Source organism: Alosa pseudoharengus, unplaced genomic scaffold (genome assembly GCF_046254945.1).
Source record: "Alosa pseudoharengus isolate Yale_2024_CS ecotype anadromous, Long Island Sound unplaced genomic scaffold, YU_APseudo_1.1 YU_APseudo_1.1_scf_15, whole genome shotgun sequence".
Classification (NCBI taxonomy): Eukaryota; Metazoa; Chordata; class Actinopteri; order Clupeiformes; family Clupeidae; genus Alosa; species Alosa pseudoharengus.
In genome coordinates this window covers 4,139,914-4,157,964 of record NW_027468620.1, presented here as the reverse complement: position 1 = coordinate 4,157,964, position 18,051 = coordinate 4,139,914, and the positions used below count along the sequence as shown (strand labels likewise).

Genomic DNA, 18,051 nt, shown 5'->3' with positions numbered 1-18,051 from the left:
AACTACATAAAACTATGAAAATATATATTGACATAATGCTACATTATTTTCTGAATTTTATTGCTTCATTAAGTCTCACAAATATCTCATGAGCACACTGTCTAACTGGACTGACAGGCTAGATATCTGAAAATATAACACCTTCAATATATGAACAAGTTTATGTAATACAATTGTTACAATTTGTTACACTGTTAGGTTACTCTGATCACTGAAATTATTTTTGCAACCATTTTTTCTAAAACCAAAGTGTACTTACTGTGTGATTGGTACACAGAAGGGAATATGTATTTATATATGTATGCTGCCCTATACATCATAAAAGAGCATGTTAGAGGCCACATAGTGTGCTTTACATGTTATGTATACACATGCATAATATGAAATACATTTTTGTTCTGATATGTGATAACAGGGAATATGATTGCCTAAAGCTAGTAATACAAGCTGCACAAGCTTTTCTCATGTTCAGGCCAACCTTGAATACTGTAAATTAAGATTATCACCTTCAACATTCCCATTTATGACATTACTTCTATACCAAATACAAATGTTAAAATATCTTCAAATACTGATAAAGATACAAAATATAGTTATAGTAGGCATATGTAGCAGTGAGAACAACAGAATTATCTGTTGAATTATCAGTTACACTTCTTACAAACAATTTTGGACAACACAACATTGAAATGAAACATCTATTATGTAAAGTTAACAAGCATGTTGACCAGTGTTTTTTTTAATTGTGTGTAGGCTTCAACATAACATTTTACCCACTTAACTTTCATTGTCAACTATACTAGTTTTCCTTCCATTCTTACATTATCAGTATGCTTCATAAAATACCATCTATGTCATTTAATTAAATATGATGTCTTGTTATTTCAGCAATATATTTATATTTTTTTATATTATAGAATTTTGGGTAACACTTTATTTTAAGGTTCACATGTTAGCCACCAATACATACCTAATTAATACCTGTATTAGTGACTTGTAAGTCATGTGTTAGGCAACATTAACCATTTGTTAGGTGTGTATTCACAAATTTCTTGTTCATGACGAATTGGGCCTTTATTATTGATATAATCTTAATAATGACCTTGTAAGCCTTGATCTCTACATACTAATTAGTAGTAAGTACCAAAATAGAATATGCATAACCTACCGTACTTGTATACTGTCTGAATAAATCCCAAATAGTAGGAGAACAGTTGTAGAATAAGCAAGTGTATGGCTCAACCTCATTGCTGCATTTCACTGCCCAGGTTGCTGTGTGAAATAGCACTTAATACAGGTATTAATTAGGTATGTATTGGTGGCTAACATGTGAACCTTATAATATATATAATAAAGTGTTACCGAATTTTGTATAAAGACCGCTGTCAAGGAAAATGGGGTTTGTGCTTCTTATTCACGTCTTTCATATCATTCTGAGTAGTTGGTTCATTTATCGCAATGGAAAGTTGATATCAGCAAGTAATACGTTGCCATACAACACCTGAAACTTTCTTCTTCTATTTGTATTTGTGTGGCGAAGTATTTGTTTTCTCAGCGGAAGCCACTAAATAGTAGGCTAATTAAATCATTTATTACACGGCTCTTCAGAGTGCTGCAGAAAGATCCTATAAAAACTATATAATTACCACTGCAAAGTATATAATGACTGCTGCCAATGGTAACAGGTTTTGTGCTTTTTATTCACGTCTTTCATATCATTCCGCAAGTAGTCCATTAGCTTATTGCAATGGAATTTTATTGAAAATGAAACTCAGCAAGTAAGACGTTTCCACGCAACACCTGGCCCTGCAAGTTCTATTTGTTTTGTCAGCGGAAGCCACAAAATGGTATCAAATCCTTTTAAAAGACCTATTGTGTGAAGTCTCCTTTCTCGTTTTGGCAAGTAGCCGTGTCATAAGCGGGATAATGTATTGTCTGCTGGTAATTATCATAAAATAAGTCCCTTCAGGACGAAGCAAGACCCCTGCGCTGCTACATCAGGGTCCTGTTCGCCCTGTCAGGTCTTATTTTCGTATAATTACTGGCGGACAATACATTATCCCTTACTTAAAAGACCCATTGAGTGAAGTTTCTTGACTCGTTTTGGCAAGTAGCCGTGTAATAAGTGGGATAATGTATTGTCCGCCGGTCATTATTGGTGTTGGGGTCCTGTTCGGACTTATTTTCCGATAATGACCGACGGACAAAACATTATCCCTAAAAGCGTGCCCTAATCAGACGCGATGTGTTTGAAAATTAGCCGTTAAAAACCCGTTAAAATAGGCTACATTGTTTTCAATTGGAATGTCTTGACTGCGAGCGACACGAGCAGTGTGATGCAACACAACATTTTGAAAGATTTTCTTTCTGCTCACGTTGCTCTGCTATTTTAAATGAGAAATATGACGCAATAGAAGGGCATATTTAACGATTCAGTGTAGACAGATAACACCGAATGCTACAAGATAGTCGCTCGTTTGGATCTGGTTAGGACACGCTGTTATGTAATGTCTGGCAGAGAACAATTTAATTGACTAGCTAGTCAGCATATATTGGTATAGGCTAGACATTATATTAGGTAGCTTAATATTGCTAACTATCTGCAACCATAAATGGAAGTGTAACAGTAGCCTACAAAATCTGCCTACCTCCTCCTTCAGGAATCATGATGAGCAAGATTTCAAGTGACAGTTTAGATGCTAGGTGCCTGAAATCAAAATGAACTGAAATAGGAAAGTCTTTTACTCTAAAGATCCCACTTCCATGAGAGTAGATGTCATACGATCTCATCATAACCACTCGAGTCTATTGTCTATTTATAAAGTGCCTTAAATTTGTATTTAAAATGTGTGCATTCAGAACTGACCATTTTAGGCTATTGTATTTGTTAGGCTATTGTATTGTAAAGGTTATTGGGTCACACTATTAAACTCATGGACCCATTTCAGAACTTATCCACACAATCCTACATTTTATCAACTTGAAGCAATACCACTGTTTTTGCGGCATAGACTTTCCATCTCCAACAGGCATTCCTCTAGATGTTTCACAAATGTGTTGCTGCAAGTCTCATCACTGTCATTGAAACTGGACACACAGAAGAGAATGGCATCTGATTGAGGGTTGTAACATACACCATAGCCATTAGGGACTACAGGACCATAGCAGCAAAACATATCTACTGTAGTAGGCACCTGAAGAGAAATTGGATACAGTGAGATATTTGCATGTATACATCACATTTATGAAAGTTTTTTTTTCCCTTTTTTAATCTTGTTTAATACCTGGCTTGTAGAAAGGATGTACTGATTGCTGACTCTGTAAGTCTCATCAGTGAAGATGTCAGGCATCTCCATGTGTAACTCCATGGCCATTTCTCTCAGCCCCAACAGGTGATTGTCAATGGCCATGCCTGTAATTGCCTAAAATGGTGAAGTGTGTATGTTAACAATTAGTCATTCTTATCATACTTAATACCCCCCCCCTATAACTAAGTGCTGGATCTGGGCCTGCATGCATGCATACTTAGCTATGGCAGCTTACCAAGATAGTGTAATTCGTCTGGGCATTAATGGCATCCTGAAGAGTTTTCATCTTTTCATCATTCTTGAAAAAGCAGCAATATATTATAGTGCATTTAAAGAAACCTAAATAATGCATATACATTTTGCTGATATTCAGGTTGACATTATTCCTGTTAAAAATGTAACTTACCGAGAATGTTGACCTCCCATCAGTCATGGCCTTCCCAAAAGCCAAGGCCTCAAATGTGGCTGAACGAATATTGTCCACACGGCCCTCTTGGAATCGACGAATGGAAGCACTTTCATAAGTTGACACAGGTCTTCTATGACACCTAGGTTATTGAGAATAAAATTGCAGTTGAAAATGCTTCCATATTCTAGCTTTGTATAAATACATCACTTTAAGTAATTGACTGGTTGATTAGTAATTAAACTGACCTGTAATATGCAAACTGAAGTGCTACTTGAATATATGCATCTGGGCTCATTTTCTGCCTCTTGATGAACTCTTTGCCATACTTGGTAAACTTATAAACACTCATATCCAGATTTTTAGCGAGTCTACAAATAAATAAGTTGTTAAAGTAGTTATAATTTTATCTATAGTACATTGATTATAATTAGAGCAACAGGTCTATAGGATACTGTGTGTGTCTGTGTGTCTATGTGTCTGGCTGTCTGTGTGTGTGTCCATCCGTGTGTACTGTTCATTTGACTTGCCGATGTAATGTGTCTGCTGAGGCGGCAAGGAGAGCCTGGATTTCCGGAGAGCATTTCCAACGCAGTCGCCTTGGGGCTGGTAGCTCACTCACACTGGCTGCCCTCACCAACTTAGATGGGCTTCCTTTCCTTTATGAGGCACACAGAAACCCTGCTACAAATCCATTTCTGGGCTTTCACCACTAGCCACTTCATTAATTACGGACATGTGAGAAAGGAAAATCAACTATGGAATTCCCATAATTATGTGTTCAAGTGAAACAGTGAGTGAGACGGTAATGCGTACATATCTAAATAACAATGCAGTACAAATAGGTATGACTGATAAGCTTTTCTTTATCATCCAAGGTGTTGGGTTTGAGTATAGAATAACTGTTTGACACTCAAGTTAATTTTGTCTTTCATACTTACATATATTTCAAGAGATACTCTGTGCACTGGACAAGGACAATCCCTTCAAAGGGTGAGTGTTCACATACAACTCCACAGCAGCCATCTGACCCCATGACAAACTGAGAGTGTTACAATATCAGTATCAGTATTAGGGCAAGAACATTTATCATCTCTAGACCTTAGAAGAGCTTCTACCTGCATTGGTTTGTCATACCAGCGGTTCCCCCCATGTCTCTCTGGGCCTCCTCCATGGAGCATCAGCAAGGCACGATTGGTGTCAGTAAGTTGCAAGCCACTAGGTTCATCCAAGCACACCAAACACAAGCACCTCTCAATCACGTCCAGGGAGTCTCTGTTGGTAGAATCTGTATAGTATAGAATGAGAACTGTACTGTTAGTAAACATTGCTTAAAAAGTGCTTAGAGGAGAATTCCGGCGATTTTTCACATAAATCTCTGTTTCTCGAGGACACCAAATACTGTCGGTACGAAACAAACCGAAAACAATCGGTTTTACCTAGCTTGAGTTGCTGCTGCCAGGCAGCTAAAGTGCTACACTATGGGGGCATGAAAATGGGGACTAATGAACATAAGATTAACAAAACACTTCTTCAGAGCCTCTTCAGTCTCATCTATTCATTGTGCGGGTGATGGCTTGTTGACTTTGGACAAAGGGCTTACAGAGCCAGTAGACCAAACTGTGATCAGATCTTCCCAGGGGTGACAATTTGGTCTGCTGCCTCTGTACAAGCGCCTTGTCCAAACTAGGCAACAAGCCATCACTTGACGTTGCCATAAAATGAGCCCTATGTCTTCTAGCCTCTGGTGTGGGATGTGATGTATTGCGTGTAGCGTGAAGGTGGGCAGAGTGTGAGGCCAGAGAGGCGTGATATGAGGAGTAAGGCGTGTGGGTGTCTGAGAGTTCCTGCGGTAGACAGCAGGGTATCATATTAACAGCTAACAGTTAAGTGTCCTTGCAGCAGAGCTGTTCTTTTACAGAGATGTGCCCAGAGCTTTCAAGATTCAAGAAGCTTTATTGTCATTACATTTTCATGTAGAAGCAAAATTTAGTACTCAGGTCCCAATTGATTAATCAAAGCAACCCCCTCCCCCAATAAATAGAAATAAAAATAGTAAAACAATTAAATTATAATAATTAAAAATATAAATTATATATTATATTATATTATATTATATATTATATAAATTATATATTATAAATTATAAATAATTATAATTATGGAAGAAAGAAATATCTACCATTGCACTATGCACAGTGAATGACATCAGTGTTCAAGTCCATGAGTAAGTTCATGACTAAAGTGTAGTGTGTCAGGAGCAGTCTATGGTCAGATCAGAGCAGAGGTGGGGGGGGCAAACAGTCAACAGTGTGTGCAGGATGAGTGTCATCCTTCATGATGAGAGAGGCTCTGTTTTTGCACCGGCTGGTGTATATGTCCTCAGTGGTGGGTAGGCTGCAGTCGAAGGTCCGCTGAGCCAACTTAATGGCTTCCACACACAGTTGCGTTCTGTCAGCGCATGCCAGTGGGTGTTCCCGACGGTAGCTATGCAAATGACTTAAGTTATAACCGTAATTTGATTGGCTGGTGCCGTCTGTTGTTCACTTGTTCGTAATTTGATTGGCTGGTGCCGTCCGCCGGTGCAGCAAAAGTTGAACTTCTCAACGTGAGCGACGGGAGCAACGCAACAGACCTACAATTCAGTTCGGCAACAGATGACGTAAACCCATGTAAAGTGAACGGGATGCGTCTCCAGCACTACAACTCACGCAACTGTGTGTGGGAGCCGTAACCACCCGCCGAAGTGCCTTCCTGTCTGCAGCAGAGCAGCTGCCATACCACACCGTAATGCAGGAGGAGAGCATGCTCTCCACTCTGCACCTGAAAAGGAGGTGAGTATGGCAGGACACAGACCAGCTTGCTTCAACTTCCTCAGGAAATAGAAGCGCTGATGGGTTTTCTTAACGAGGCATGGTGTGTTGTTTCTCCATTCCAGCCCATTTGAGATGTGCACCCCCAGGTATTTAAAGAAAGAGACAACTTCAACCTCTGCACTGTCAATGTAGATAGGGGGGAGGGGTCGTGATCCTCTCCGTCTAAAGTCTACAACCACCTCCTTCGTTTTCTTGGCATTCAGCTTAAGGTTGTTTTTGTTGCACCAGGTGTCCAGTGTAGCCACTTCCTTTCTGTATGCTGACTGTCGTTTTGAGGGACAAGTCCTACTACCACTGTGTCGTCTGCAAATTTCAGCACATAGTTGTTTGGGTATTGAGATGTGCAGTCGTAGGTCAGCAGAGTAAACCGTAGGGGGCTCAGGACACATCCCTGGGGGGCCCTGGTGTTTAGGATGATGGTGAAATGTGCTCACCACAGCAGCAATTGTCAGACATTCACAAATATATCATAGAGTCACATTTCAAGTCACATTTCATAACTACAGACACAGCCCACCTAACACAGTTGTGTTCTGGTAACGTTGTGAGCATGTAGCGCATTGGTCGCTGTGACGTAGTTGGATAACGTGATGGCTACGTACATGTGCATTTGTGAATCGCCTGGACGTGGTGGTTACGTCTTTCTGGTCCATTTCTGTGACCTACAGTGCAGAACAGGGCCTAAAATTCATTTTTCAAAATGGAGGGTGGGGCGTGGGATTCCCCCCTTCAGTGCTCCACATAGGGGGATTAATACAATTTTTTTCTTTTTTGGGAGGGGGGGGGCAACATTTTACAAACCGAAAATAAGGTTGGCCAAGTTTGAGTGTTCACGATTAAGAACAAAGTCCTCGATGTTAACAGGCATCAATGAGAGAACGATGCTTAACATAGTCCTTAGGCTCCAACTCCAACTGATTTCGGATTTAATTTTCTAATAGGAGTATGCGTTTGTGACAACACAGGTCTTGATACATTTGGTAATTTGTGATTGCTGTTTTGGTGAGGCATCTTGCACATAATGAATGCGCACTCTATAAAGTGAAATTAGGCCTACTGTGTGCTGTGTCTGCAGCTGTCTGTGCACGTCCGCACGTATAACGTTCCTCAAATGGAGAACACATGTTCCCTCGCGTCTCAAACTTAATGCTTGTGTTTGCAAAATTCCTGACAGTTCCTGATCACTAAACTTTTGTTTTCATTTCCTGTTGGTTAGCAGTTGATGTAGAAGCACAATAGCTAATTTGACTTCAGCGGTGGCAAATCCTGCTGAGCGAGAGAGATAGAGAGAAGCACCCGCAAAGTGGTTCTGTGCGCGTTCAGGGCTATGTTCAATTCAAGTCAAAAGTTGGTCCTGGCTAAAATTGGCTGAAATTTAGGCCCTGCAGAGGATGTTGTGAGCACGTAGCACATTGGTCGCCGTGACGTAGTTGGATAACGTGGTGGCTACACACATTTGTGAATCGCTTGGACCTTCTGGCGATGTCGATTCATTGCTACAGCATCCTCTAGACGTCAGTTTTTGTGCTTTTATTTTTGTCCCTTTGGGGCTCATATGAATCGTGACTTTTAAGGCATTTCATGTGCAATCACAAGTAGCCTTGGCTGGAAACATAATTTCTTCCACGGCAAACACTTGTTTTCCGCAGAGATTTGAATATTAACTGACCTATCGGAGCATCACCTATTACCGACCGTCCCGTATTTCCGACCTCTTGCGTGTATATATAAATTTCTATACAAACGGTGTTCTTAATATTAATTTCTATACAAACGGTTTCTATACAAACGGTTCTATAAAGACGGTGAAGTCCTAAAGAAATGCAAATACCTACATCATAAGTGTATCTAAATTAGCTATGTACCAAAAATTACATTTTACCGAGACTCGAAGAACTGTAAACCGTGTTGTAAGGCTGCGTGTACAAATTCGCTTGGAGCTCCAGTGAAATTTTGATTTGCGACGAGAATTCTCGGTCTTACCGTTGATGTGCTGTGAGAAAGGTCGGAAATAGGCGACCCACCAAGGCCAGCACGAGCGTGGTAAACAAAATCGGAAAAATAAAAAGACAAGGTGATGTAGCCTAAGATATGTGAGACCAAATGAAACAATGTTGGTTGGTGATTTTAACCATGTTAAAATTAAAGCTGTGCTACCCAGCTTTGATCAGCATGTGCAAGTGCAAGTGTGCAACACAAGGGAATAACATACTGGACTGTGTATACTCTAACATTAAAAAGGGATACAGAGCCTCCCCACACACACACACACCTGGGCCAGTCTTACTATCCCTGATTCCAGCGTATCACCCCATCATTATAGAGCAGAACCCTACCGTCAGAACCGTTAAGAGGTGGCCTGGGGATGCATCTCTACAGCTACAAGACTGCTTTAATTGAACAAACTGGACCTTGTTTTCTAATCAGGATGTGAATGAATATGCCTTTGCTGTCCTCTGTTACATCTGGTGTAGATGTGTTCAAAATCAAAATCACTATCACACACGCATCAGGATTCCCCCTAATAGGCACAACTTGAAAAAGGGCATCAAGTAGGCAAAAGCTGTGTACAAGGAGAAGATTGAGGGTCACTTCACCAACAAAGATTCAACACGGGTGTGGCAAAGAATACAACAAATCACCAACTACAGGGGCAGCCATGAACTACCTACAACATCAATGCCTCCTTGGTAGAGCAGCTCAACCATTTCTACGGCCACTTTGAAATATCTGGACTAGATAACGGAGCTGCTCCTACCCATGCTGACCTCACACTCACGGTAACAGCAAAGGAAGTGAGACGCACCTTTAGGTCTATGAACACTAGGAAGGCTGAGGGACCTGACATGATTCCAGGAAGATTGCTCAGGTCTGTTATTGAGAAATATCACACCTCCGAATGTTGGGAAGACCAAATTTCCAGACCTTTTTTTTTTCAATTTTGTGGGCAGCGTTACATTTGGGCTGGCTTCCAGACTAATAAAATGATCATTGTTATGAAAATTTGAACTTAATTACAACACCATATGTTGTAACACTACACTGAGGCCAAAACATTGTTACTAACATCATAAGTGATCTAGTAAATAGTATTTTCCTGACCTTTAATAAGGATGCTGCGAGCTTCAGCCCACTCTGTCCGCCCCTCTGAAGTTAGAAGGCCAATAGGTGGAAGACGCTCCTCTTCATTATCTGCCATCTTCCTGATCTTCTCCAACTGAGTGTACAGATCTTTCTCATTCAGTCGCCGAAAGTTGATCACCACATCCAGAACAAAGAACTATAATGAAAGATAAGATAGCAAGAGCAACCACTGGTTACTAAATTAAACCCCATCTCTTCCTCACAGTCTATGTACATTTAATTTAGGGTAATTGAGACCATTATTGAAAGTACACTAGTTATCACTTCACCAATGACCTGTCTCTCCCTTTGATGTTTTCAACTGGTTCAACAGGTGGAACTGATATTTCAATTTTGTAATTTAAAAGAAACATCTGAAAAAGTCGACACACTGAAGTAAAATGAAAACAAAAACAAAACGGAAGTTCCACGAAGAATGTCTTTTGGTTTTGATCTTAATTACCAGGTAGGTCAGAGATGTTTTTTTTTAGATTCCAGTGTGGTAGAATCCTCAGCTGCTTTGTGAATATTGCTTGGGACACTGGTGGCAGGACAACCAGATATTCCTGGTTAACAGAACATAGTGTGTGAGATGGCATAATGACCAGTATGAAGGGGTTTAGTTAGGTGCTGTTGAGTTGCTACTCAATGCTGTCAGAACTTTGAAATTCATGCCTGCAGTGTACCCAGGAAGCCAGTGAAGAGAGATGAGCAGTGGTGTGATATGTGCCCTTTTCAGCTGATGAAAAATGAGACATGCATGCTGCTCTATTCTGGATCATCTGTAAAGCTTTAACTATATATGTTGGCACTTGGCAGTATGGGAATTATGTTTATTCACTGCATTGTTGTGTCCGTTTCAGTTTAACCACTGAAATGAAACAATGTACAACAAAATTCATAGTCACCATGGTGGTGGAAGGTAGTGATTCTCTAAAAAAAACAGAATGGTTAGATGATGATGATGTTTTAAGTCTTTGCATTGGATAATAATGTAGTTTATTTTTTTGTGTATCACAAGGAGGAATATTGTGGCGATATCACCATATTGATTTATTTGGCTTAGTCAGTAGGTTGCCACAGTGGTTTAAAAGTGGAGCCTATACTGCACTCTTGTGCGTTTTAAACCTGAAATGAGGAGGAATGTGTTGAGCTCTAAAAGGCTGCTCTTAACGCTATAGGATGCACCTGCAATAATACCTACCTGCAACCAACTGATATGCAAATCAAATGGTAGCCTGTCCTACCTGTGGATGTCTGCTACAGTTGTTGACAGAGCAGTAATGTAGATTTCGAATGATACATTTTAGTCTTTTATTGGTCAGGCTGAAGACAGTGATGTCTTTTATTGTTGATGCAACTGTAAGTCCCATTGTATTTTGCAAGTGAGAGGTCCGCAACTGCACACCCCACTTGTGAGGTGAGAACCACTGGTTTAAGGCAACGGATGATGAGAGCTTGCACAAGGAGTTGTGTGGCAAACTTAGAATGGTTAGGTTTGATCTTCCTGAACAAAGATTGTACTCGTTGGCATTGACAAAACATTCACCCTCAATTTGTCACTGTAAACAAAATACAACAGAAAGTCATTGTCAATTGTCAAATAGTAAAGCATTTGGTTCTCCTGACCTGATTTTTGCAGGCGACTATGATATGCTCTGGCTCAGGCATCACACTGCTTTTCTGGGCAACTAGTGTGTCTTTTTTTGGCCCAGGAAGACGATAGGAAGTGAAGAGCTTATAGTACTGTTCCATACATAGTGGAGTCCCAGCCAGCTGACCCCGGGCAAAATCCACCGGCAGTGCATGTCTGAAAACACATACTACATTTAGCAAAAGGTTGTATTGCTGGGACAGTTATGCCATACACTAAAGTTGATTATACACAAAGCGTCTTTTTGAGAAATGTTGCTAGGCAATGTTCCTTTTTGTTCCCATTGATTTTTGGCAACAATTTTCCTTCTAGATTAGCCTGGCCATTTGCCATCCCCTTGGTACACTTCGCTTCTACAAGGGTCTGGGATCTCGGCTATTGACAAACGTTTGCAGGCTGGATGTGTGGACTCTGTAGAAGTTTGAAACGATTGGATCTGATTTCACCCAATCGCTAAAGTTTGGCCGTGACATATGTTATGTGCCAGCTCGATTGTGAAGTAAGCTACACTACAACACTAACCAGAAATTGCGTGCACTGTATACAACAACCATTCCCCACCAGAGCGAACAAGATGGATGTTCTTCTGTTGACGTTTCAAAACAAAACAGAGCTAGCTTGCCCCTCCCACGCAATTGAAACATGAATGTGCATCTCATCGGTCATTGGCTGCAGCAGTTTATGTTTCATGGTTCAGGCTGGACCAGACTGTTTTTGTTGCCGTTTTTGGAGCCTGGGTGGTCCACAGGGACCATGTTTTTTACAGCGTATTCAGGGGACAGGCAGCTAGCGGATCATGAGGAGATGTTTGCTGTATGTGACAAAAAATGTTTTAACTTGACTACCGTGTAACATGACTTAGGAAAGATGTGTCCTCAACCTGTCTTCTCAGGGAAATCTCCCAAGAACGCTAAAGCTCAAAGTTTCAGCCTCTACGACTGTACAGTATAATTCACTATTTCACTATCATTGAACACACCAGGGTCAGACTACAGTGAGAATTGTAAAGTATCTCTATACTTACGTTTCCAGTAGTGTTTTATATTCCAGTACAGCAGAGATGAGATGAGCAGCAAATCTGAAAGGAAGTCAAAGTAGTGACGATACCATTGCTGATGTGTCAAGGCAGATCTACTCATGTAGTAGCATGCATCTTCCAGAGTATGCTCTGAACATAGTATGAAGTGTTACACAGGCAAATGGGCTTTGTCAAAGTCAAACACACTCTGTATTACAATGGTTTTACATTATTCAGCTGATTCAGTCAGAGCTAAGTGACATATATACCGTTTATAAGGATAAACGGTAACACTTTACTTGATAGTATCGACATTAGAGGGACATGACACTGTCATGACACATGAACCCTAATCCTAACCCCAACCCTATCCATAACTCTAAACCTAAACCTAACCCTAAACCTAATCATAATCCTAACCCTAACTTGTTATGACAAAAAACGAATGTCACCTAATAACAGAAGCGTTATGTCATAAACGTTTATTACTTGTTTATGACACGTTCATGACAGTGTCATGTCACTCTTATGTTGACACTGTCAAGTAAAGTGTAACCGGATAAACTACCAGATCCTACCTTTGTTCAACCAGTTATTATTTGTGTTGGGTGGCAGTTCTGGCCATTGAAGTTACATGCAAATTAAATCTACATTTAATTGTTAAATTTAAGTTCCATAATGAATTTGTGTATGAAGGATTTAGTTGAAGAAATGTTTTGGAGACATATGGAAATATACTGAGCATGCAGTACCTTAAGGCATCACTATCAGTCTTGAAGTTTTGTTTTGGGAAAACCATAACTGGACTAGAGTTCACTGGTAATGCTAATCTGTTATTCAAGTACATATCATCAAGCCAGTAGTCATAAACCTGTGAAAATGAGAGTAAATAAGAGAGATTACCTGCTCATCCTTATACATTTTATTTTTGTTGCAGGACAAGGACTATTGCAGGACTATATTTTTTATTTTTTTTAATGAAAAGATAACTAAATACATATGTATTAATAATAATAGGTGCCGTAATGGGCTGGTGGGAACAGCAGCTTTGTGGAACTACTTCTCTTGATTATTAATATATCATATATCACGTCATAACCCCTTGAATTCTGAGAGATGCAAATATTAATGTTAAGACATAGTATGAAACATGGCAATTTCAAATAGATCATTTTGATCTTGACCTGATGGTCAATGTTTAAATTGATTTGGTCTCATTTCCTACCCAGTTTGCTTTGCTCTCTCTCCTTTTGTAAAGTTGTTGTTGAAGCATCTCGCCCACTCCTCCAGGAGCTCCAAACGTATGCACAATGCCTTTGGTCCTTCTGAACTTCTCCTCAGGTACTAAGTGTTTCATACACTTAAGATACATGTCCAGTGTATGCTGTAAGTCAGGAACTGGCAGCTTAGGCAAACCCTAACACAAAGCAAAATGAGAAGAGTAAACCTTATGGAAATATGTGTCTATGTTACATACATGAAGTATATATGCTACTTCAATAATGGTTTCATGCCTGGTACCAGTATTATTCAGTTATTCAATTGATTAACTATTTTGATGCACTTTTACCAAGCACATGAAGAGGGGTAATACTTTACAGCATTTTGTGTGGCAGGGTTTGTAAAGCAGAGACATTTGGCTCTAAGTGAAGACCAGGAAACTTGGATAAACAATGTTACATATTATGCTATAAGACAAGGCAAATCCAAAAAAATAAAACTGTGTGTGTGTGTGTGTGTGAGAGAGAGAGAGAGAGTCAGTCTTTACACATGCATATGATTAACAGACTTTTTAATCTTATTTATATATTTTGCCATTATGAAACAGTCTTGAGTGATGGCTGCTTTCTTACATTATTGTCAGGATTGGTTGATTGTTCCCTCTCCAAAACTGGCATTTTCTCTGCCTGCCTGATCAAAAGGAGTTACAGCCAGTGGAGGACAGGTAGCCTAACAGCTTGTGCTTGACATTCTGTGGATTCACACACATATTGAATTGAAAAATAAAACCGTATACAATACACAGCCCTACATCTATATGCTATACACACGATGTATGGTTGAACCAGTAGCCTATAACAATTAAACCAATAAAGGGAATTGGACACCTTGGAAGCAGCAGCAGAATATTTATTTGAGCCTTTCCCCACTTCTAAAAAAAGAACATCTCTCCCACTTCTGATTAGGGACCCATGTACAGTAAGTTGACATTGGCTACGTGGATATACACCAACGTTTAAATTAGTTATAAAAATATATATAAAATAATAATAATAATAAAAAAAATGTACTTACCATAGGGACAGATCCTTCAAATATGCAGAAAGTTTGTCTTCAAGTTTCATATTCGTTATTATTGATTCGGGTGACAAATCCAGGTTCCCAAATGTACATCTATGTTCCTTCCGCCACCTTTGGCCAACTAGCCTCTTCACCATTGCGAAGCTGGAGATGCTTGGTAAGAGCAATGAGAAGGTGGATACTTCATTCCGGCTATTAAAAATAGCTCCTCCCATCGAGGGCTATATTCGCAGAGCCGCTGACAGTTCGCATCTCTAAGCGCTCAGGTACCACTTAGGCTAGATGGTCGAAAAGCACGATGCTTTTTGACATTTCGATAGTTTATCAAATAAATCAACGGAGTTTTCATTAATCTCTGTACTTAAATACATAATAAGTTAGGCTACTTCATGTAGATTGTCTGCTGTTTCAGTGACCAAGATCTGTGGACAAAAAAAAACCCGACGGATTATTCATCTTGTAGCCTACTTATCGCATTCTTTGCTTTTGGAATTACATGATACGCTACATGTAGGCCTATATCGTCATAGATTAGGCTATTGTACCTCTAATAGCACATTAAGATTTATCTTGCAACCAGCAATAGCCTATAAATGATCTCTATACAATCTTCACTTAAATCACCAAACACATCAAACAAAATACTGTTTCAAGATGGGCTGTGACTTTACGTTATCAGGAAGGACGCACGGACTTAATTAGGCTTTAGAAAGAATTACATTCTTAAGCATAGGCCTATTTGTAAATAAACTTTTTATGTCAGTTAAGAATTAATGCCATTCACGTAGTAGGACCCACTTTATGATTAGCCTAACAAAATATCAAACTCATAGATCAACTGGGCTTTAACATTAAGCACTTTGGGTCAGCTTCTGTTGTTTCAAATAAAATGACTTAGCTTGACCCAACAAAGCTGTTTTAATGGCAAGTCTGGGATAAATTAATTTTCAATTCAACCGACCGATTATGATCGTGTCGTTATGTTGGAAGAGCAAAACACACTGCAATAAATCAATCCACGTATTATTTTAATTTATTTACACATGTTACATCTATATACAGCAATTATTTAACATTATACGTATGCATTCCAGAGGTACATTGATTCTCACCAAATCCAGACAACAGACAATGCAACTTGGGATTCAGTTCAATCCGTTTTTCGAGAAAGTGTCGTGTGACAGTGCATAAAAGTCATAGCAGCACAAACAGAGCAAAGGGTGGGCCGGTCTACTGAATGTTACACTGAAAAACGAGCAATATAATTTCGACATGTGCAACACCGTATACATCCCTGAATATGATTTTGAACAAGCAAGTAATACAGAGCTAGAACATTAATTTAACAGAGATGTCCAGCATTGCGTTTAGCCATGATTTACAGTTTTAATCAGTCTGAAAAGACGGGTGGGTTAATGGAATAATTCTGTAAGAAACAGAGAAAGTAACCTTACATAATCAGTAATTTGGGGGGTACATAATCAGTAATTTGGGGGTAAGAATATGTATGCATCACACTGAAGGTACTCCCAGTCTGACTAATGGGAGAGGAATGGGAGAGGCTGCACGACCGTACCGTTGGTGCCATGGCGTGTTACATATATTCTGGTTCAGATGTTTCCTCTTCAGAATATCCTCTCGGTTGCGCAAAGGTGCCATTTTCATCAACTGATACACAGTTCCCCGATGAACTGAGAATTTTCCCCTTGTTATGGCGCTCTTCCATTTTTATAGTGTCGTAAAGACCTGTGGCTCCCTCTTCTAATAGCATATTTCTCTCTGAATGGGACGGTTTCATTAAGCACACATTGCGCAACAGCAGTAGGGCCGGTGCGTAAAGAACATTAGCAAGTCCCATTCCCAGATTTAACTGGACAAAGCCAAAGTTGTGTACTATCTGACCTGCAACTATTGGCCCGAGAGCATAGGCCACACAATAGGATATATCTGCAATAGCATACACACTTCCATACACAGACACGTGACGCACATCTACAAGAAACGCAAGTGTTGGCAACAAAGCTGTATCTACCAATGCAATACCAAAACATATACCACACAATGGCCAGATGAGCTGTCCAAATGTTTTGCAAGCTGGCACAGTGCAGGAACTTGCACCAATGATAACCATTCCTAGTGCCCCATAGAACCATTGTAAATGAGGGTATTGAGCTGCTAATTTCACAGTAAGGTATACACCAAGAACATGTGGGAAAAACGCTGGTAACCAAGTTAGTCCAATTTCCCACTGAGTAGAATTCATGGTTTCCTCCATCCAATTCGCGATGGTGGGTTCCAGGAAGGCCAAGGGGATGTTACAGGTTGTCAGCGCCCCTGCAACAACTGCTATGTAGGGATCAATCATGAGTTTGTAAATGGGAGTGCCTATTGGCATGTTCTCTCGAGTGTTGTTTGAAAAAGGCTTCAGGACAGTCAGACACAATATACCATCGGCAAAACAAATGCAGGCAAGGACAAGGAATGGGACCCGCTTCCCTGCAAACTCGTAAAGTATACCTCCAAAGGGGGGCGCCACTAGACTCCCAAAAGATATGAATGCAAGGGCAATGCCCAGGGCACGACTCCTCTCTCCCTCCTCCGTATACTTATCAGCAATCATGGCAATTCCAGAAGTGTCTGCAAATGCAGATCCCAAACCTTGCAGACTACGTGCTGCAAACAAAGTTCCATAGTTTTCAGCGAAAGCAAATATACAGGTGGATAGGAACATGATCGTAAGTCCAATTAGGAGTGGAATGTCATACCCGACACGGTCAATAAAGGTTCCTGTGAGTGGATTGACTAGAAGTTGCAAAATGGCTTTTGAAGCAAAGAGTACACCGATTTCCACATCAAAGTTTTCTTTTCCGATGTGTGCCGTGCTGTTTGAGTTATTCATATGCAAAACTGCATGGGCGTGCTCTGCCTTTTGCTCGAGACTTACAAGATAATCGGGTATAATTGGTACTATCACCATGTACAGCATGTTGTCCAGTAACAGAGCAACGCAAACAATAACTAATATTATTCTCCTTTGCCGCTCGGGGTCTTGTATGGCATTGCCCAAATGCTTAGTTCTTTCCCCCATTTCTGATAATTTCACAGCAGCAGACTGCGCTAAACCGATGGATTCTTCTGAAGCCATGACTGGCCGACCTGTCAGATCTTCGTTCTTGAATCACAGCTTTTAAACTTTGATCTGTATGATATTAGGTGTGCTCTACGCTTACAGATCACATTAGACGCTCACTTCCAGTCTCTTCTTGCAACACTAAAAAACGAACTTCTTTACCTTCGCGCGTTGCTGTACTTCATTGCGCTCGCCCCTTTTGCGCTCTACTGAAGTTTCTTCTTGTCAGCGTAGG

At 40.1% G+C, this 18,051-nt stretch overlaps 2 protein-coding genes across 2 annotated transcripts; both read right to left on the bottom strand.

The window, feature by feature from the left end:
* Positions 1 to 2,975: 2,975 nt before the first annotated feature.
* On the bottom strand, positions 2,976 to 16,274 carry chata (choline O-acetyltransferase a). The gene is made up of 14 exons (XM_076286440.1): positions 16,263 to 16,274; positions 13,611 to 13,802; positions 13,138 to 13,256; positions 12,392 to 12,445; positions 11,343 to 11,523; positions 9,693 to 9,870; positions 4,833 to 5,002; positions 4,656 to 4,756; positions 4,245 to 4,373; positions 3,963 to 4,085; positions 3,715 to 3,856; positions 3,544 to 3,606; positions 3,285 to 3,422; positions 2,976 to 3,194 (listed from the first exon to the last, which is right to left on the bottom strand). Exons 1-14 carry the CDS (start codon positions 16,272 to 16,274, stop codon positions 2,976 to 2,978), a joined length of 1,821 nt encoding a protein of 606 aa, XP_076142555.1.
* Positions 16,275 to 16,280: 6 nt separating this feature from the next.
* On the bottom strand, positions 16,281 to 17,831 carry slc18a3a (solute carrier family 18 member 3a). The gene has a single exon (XM_076286507.1). The coding sequence runs from the start codon at positions 17,829 to 17,831 to the stop codon at positions 16,281 to 16,283; it is 1,551 nt and encodes a 516-aa protein (XP_076142622.1).
* Positions 17,832 to 18,051: the final 220 nt, after the last annotated feature.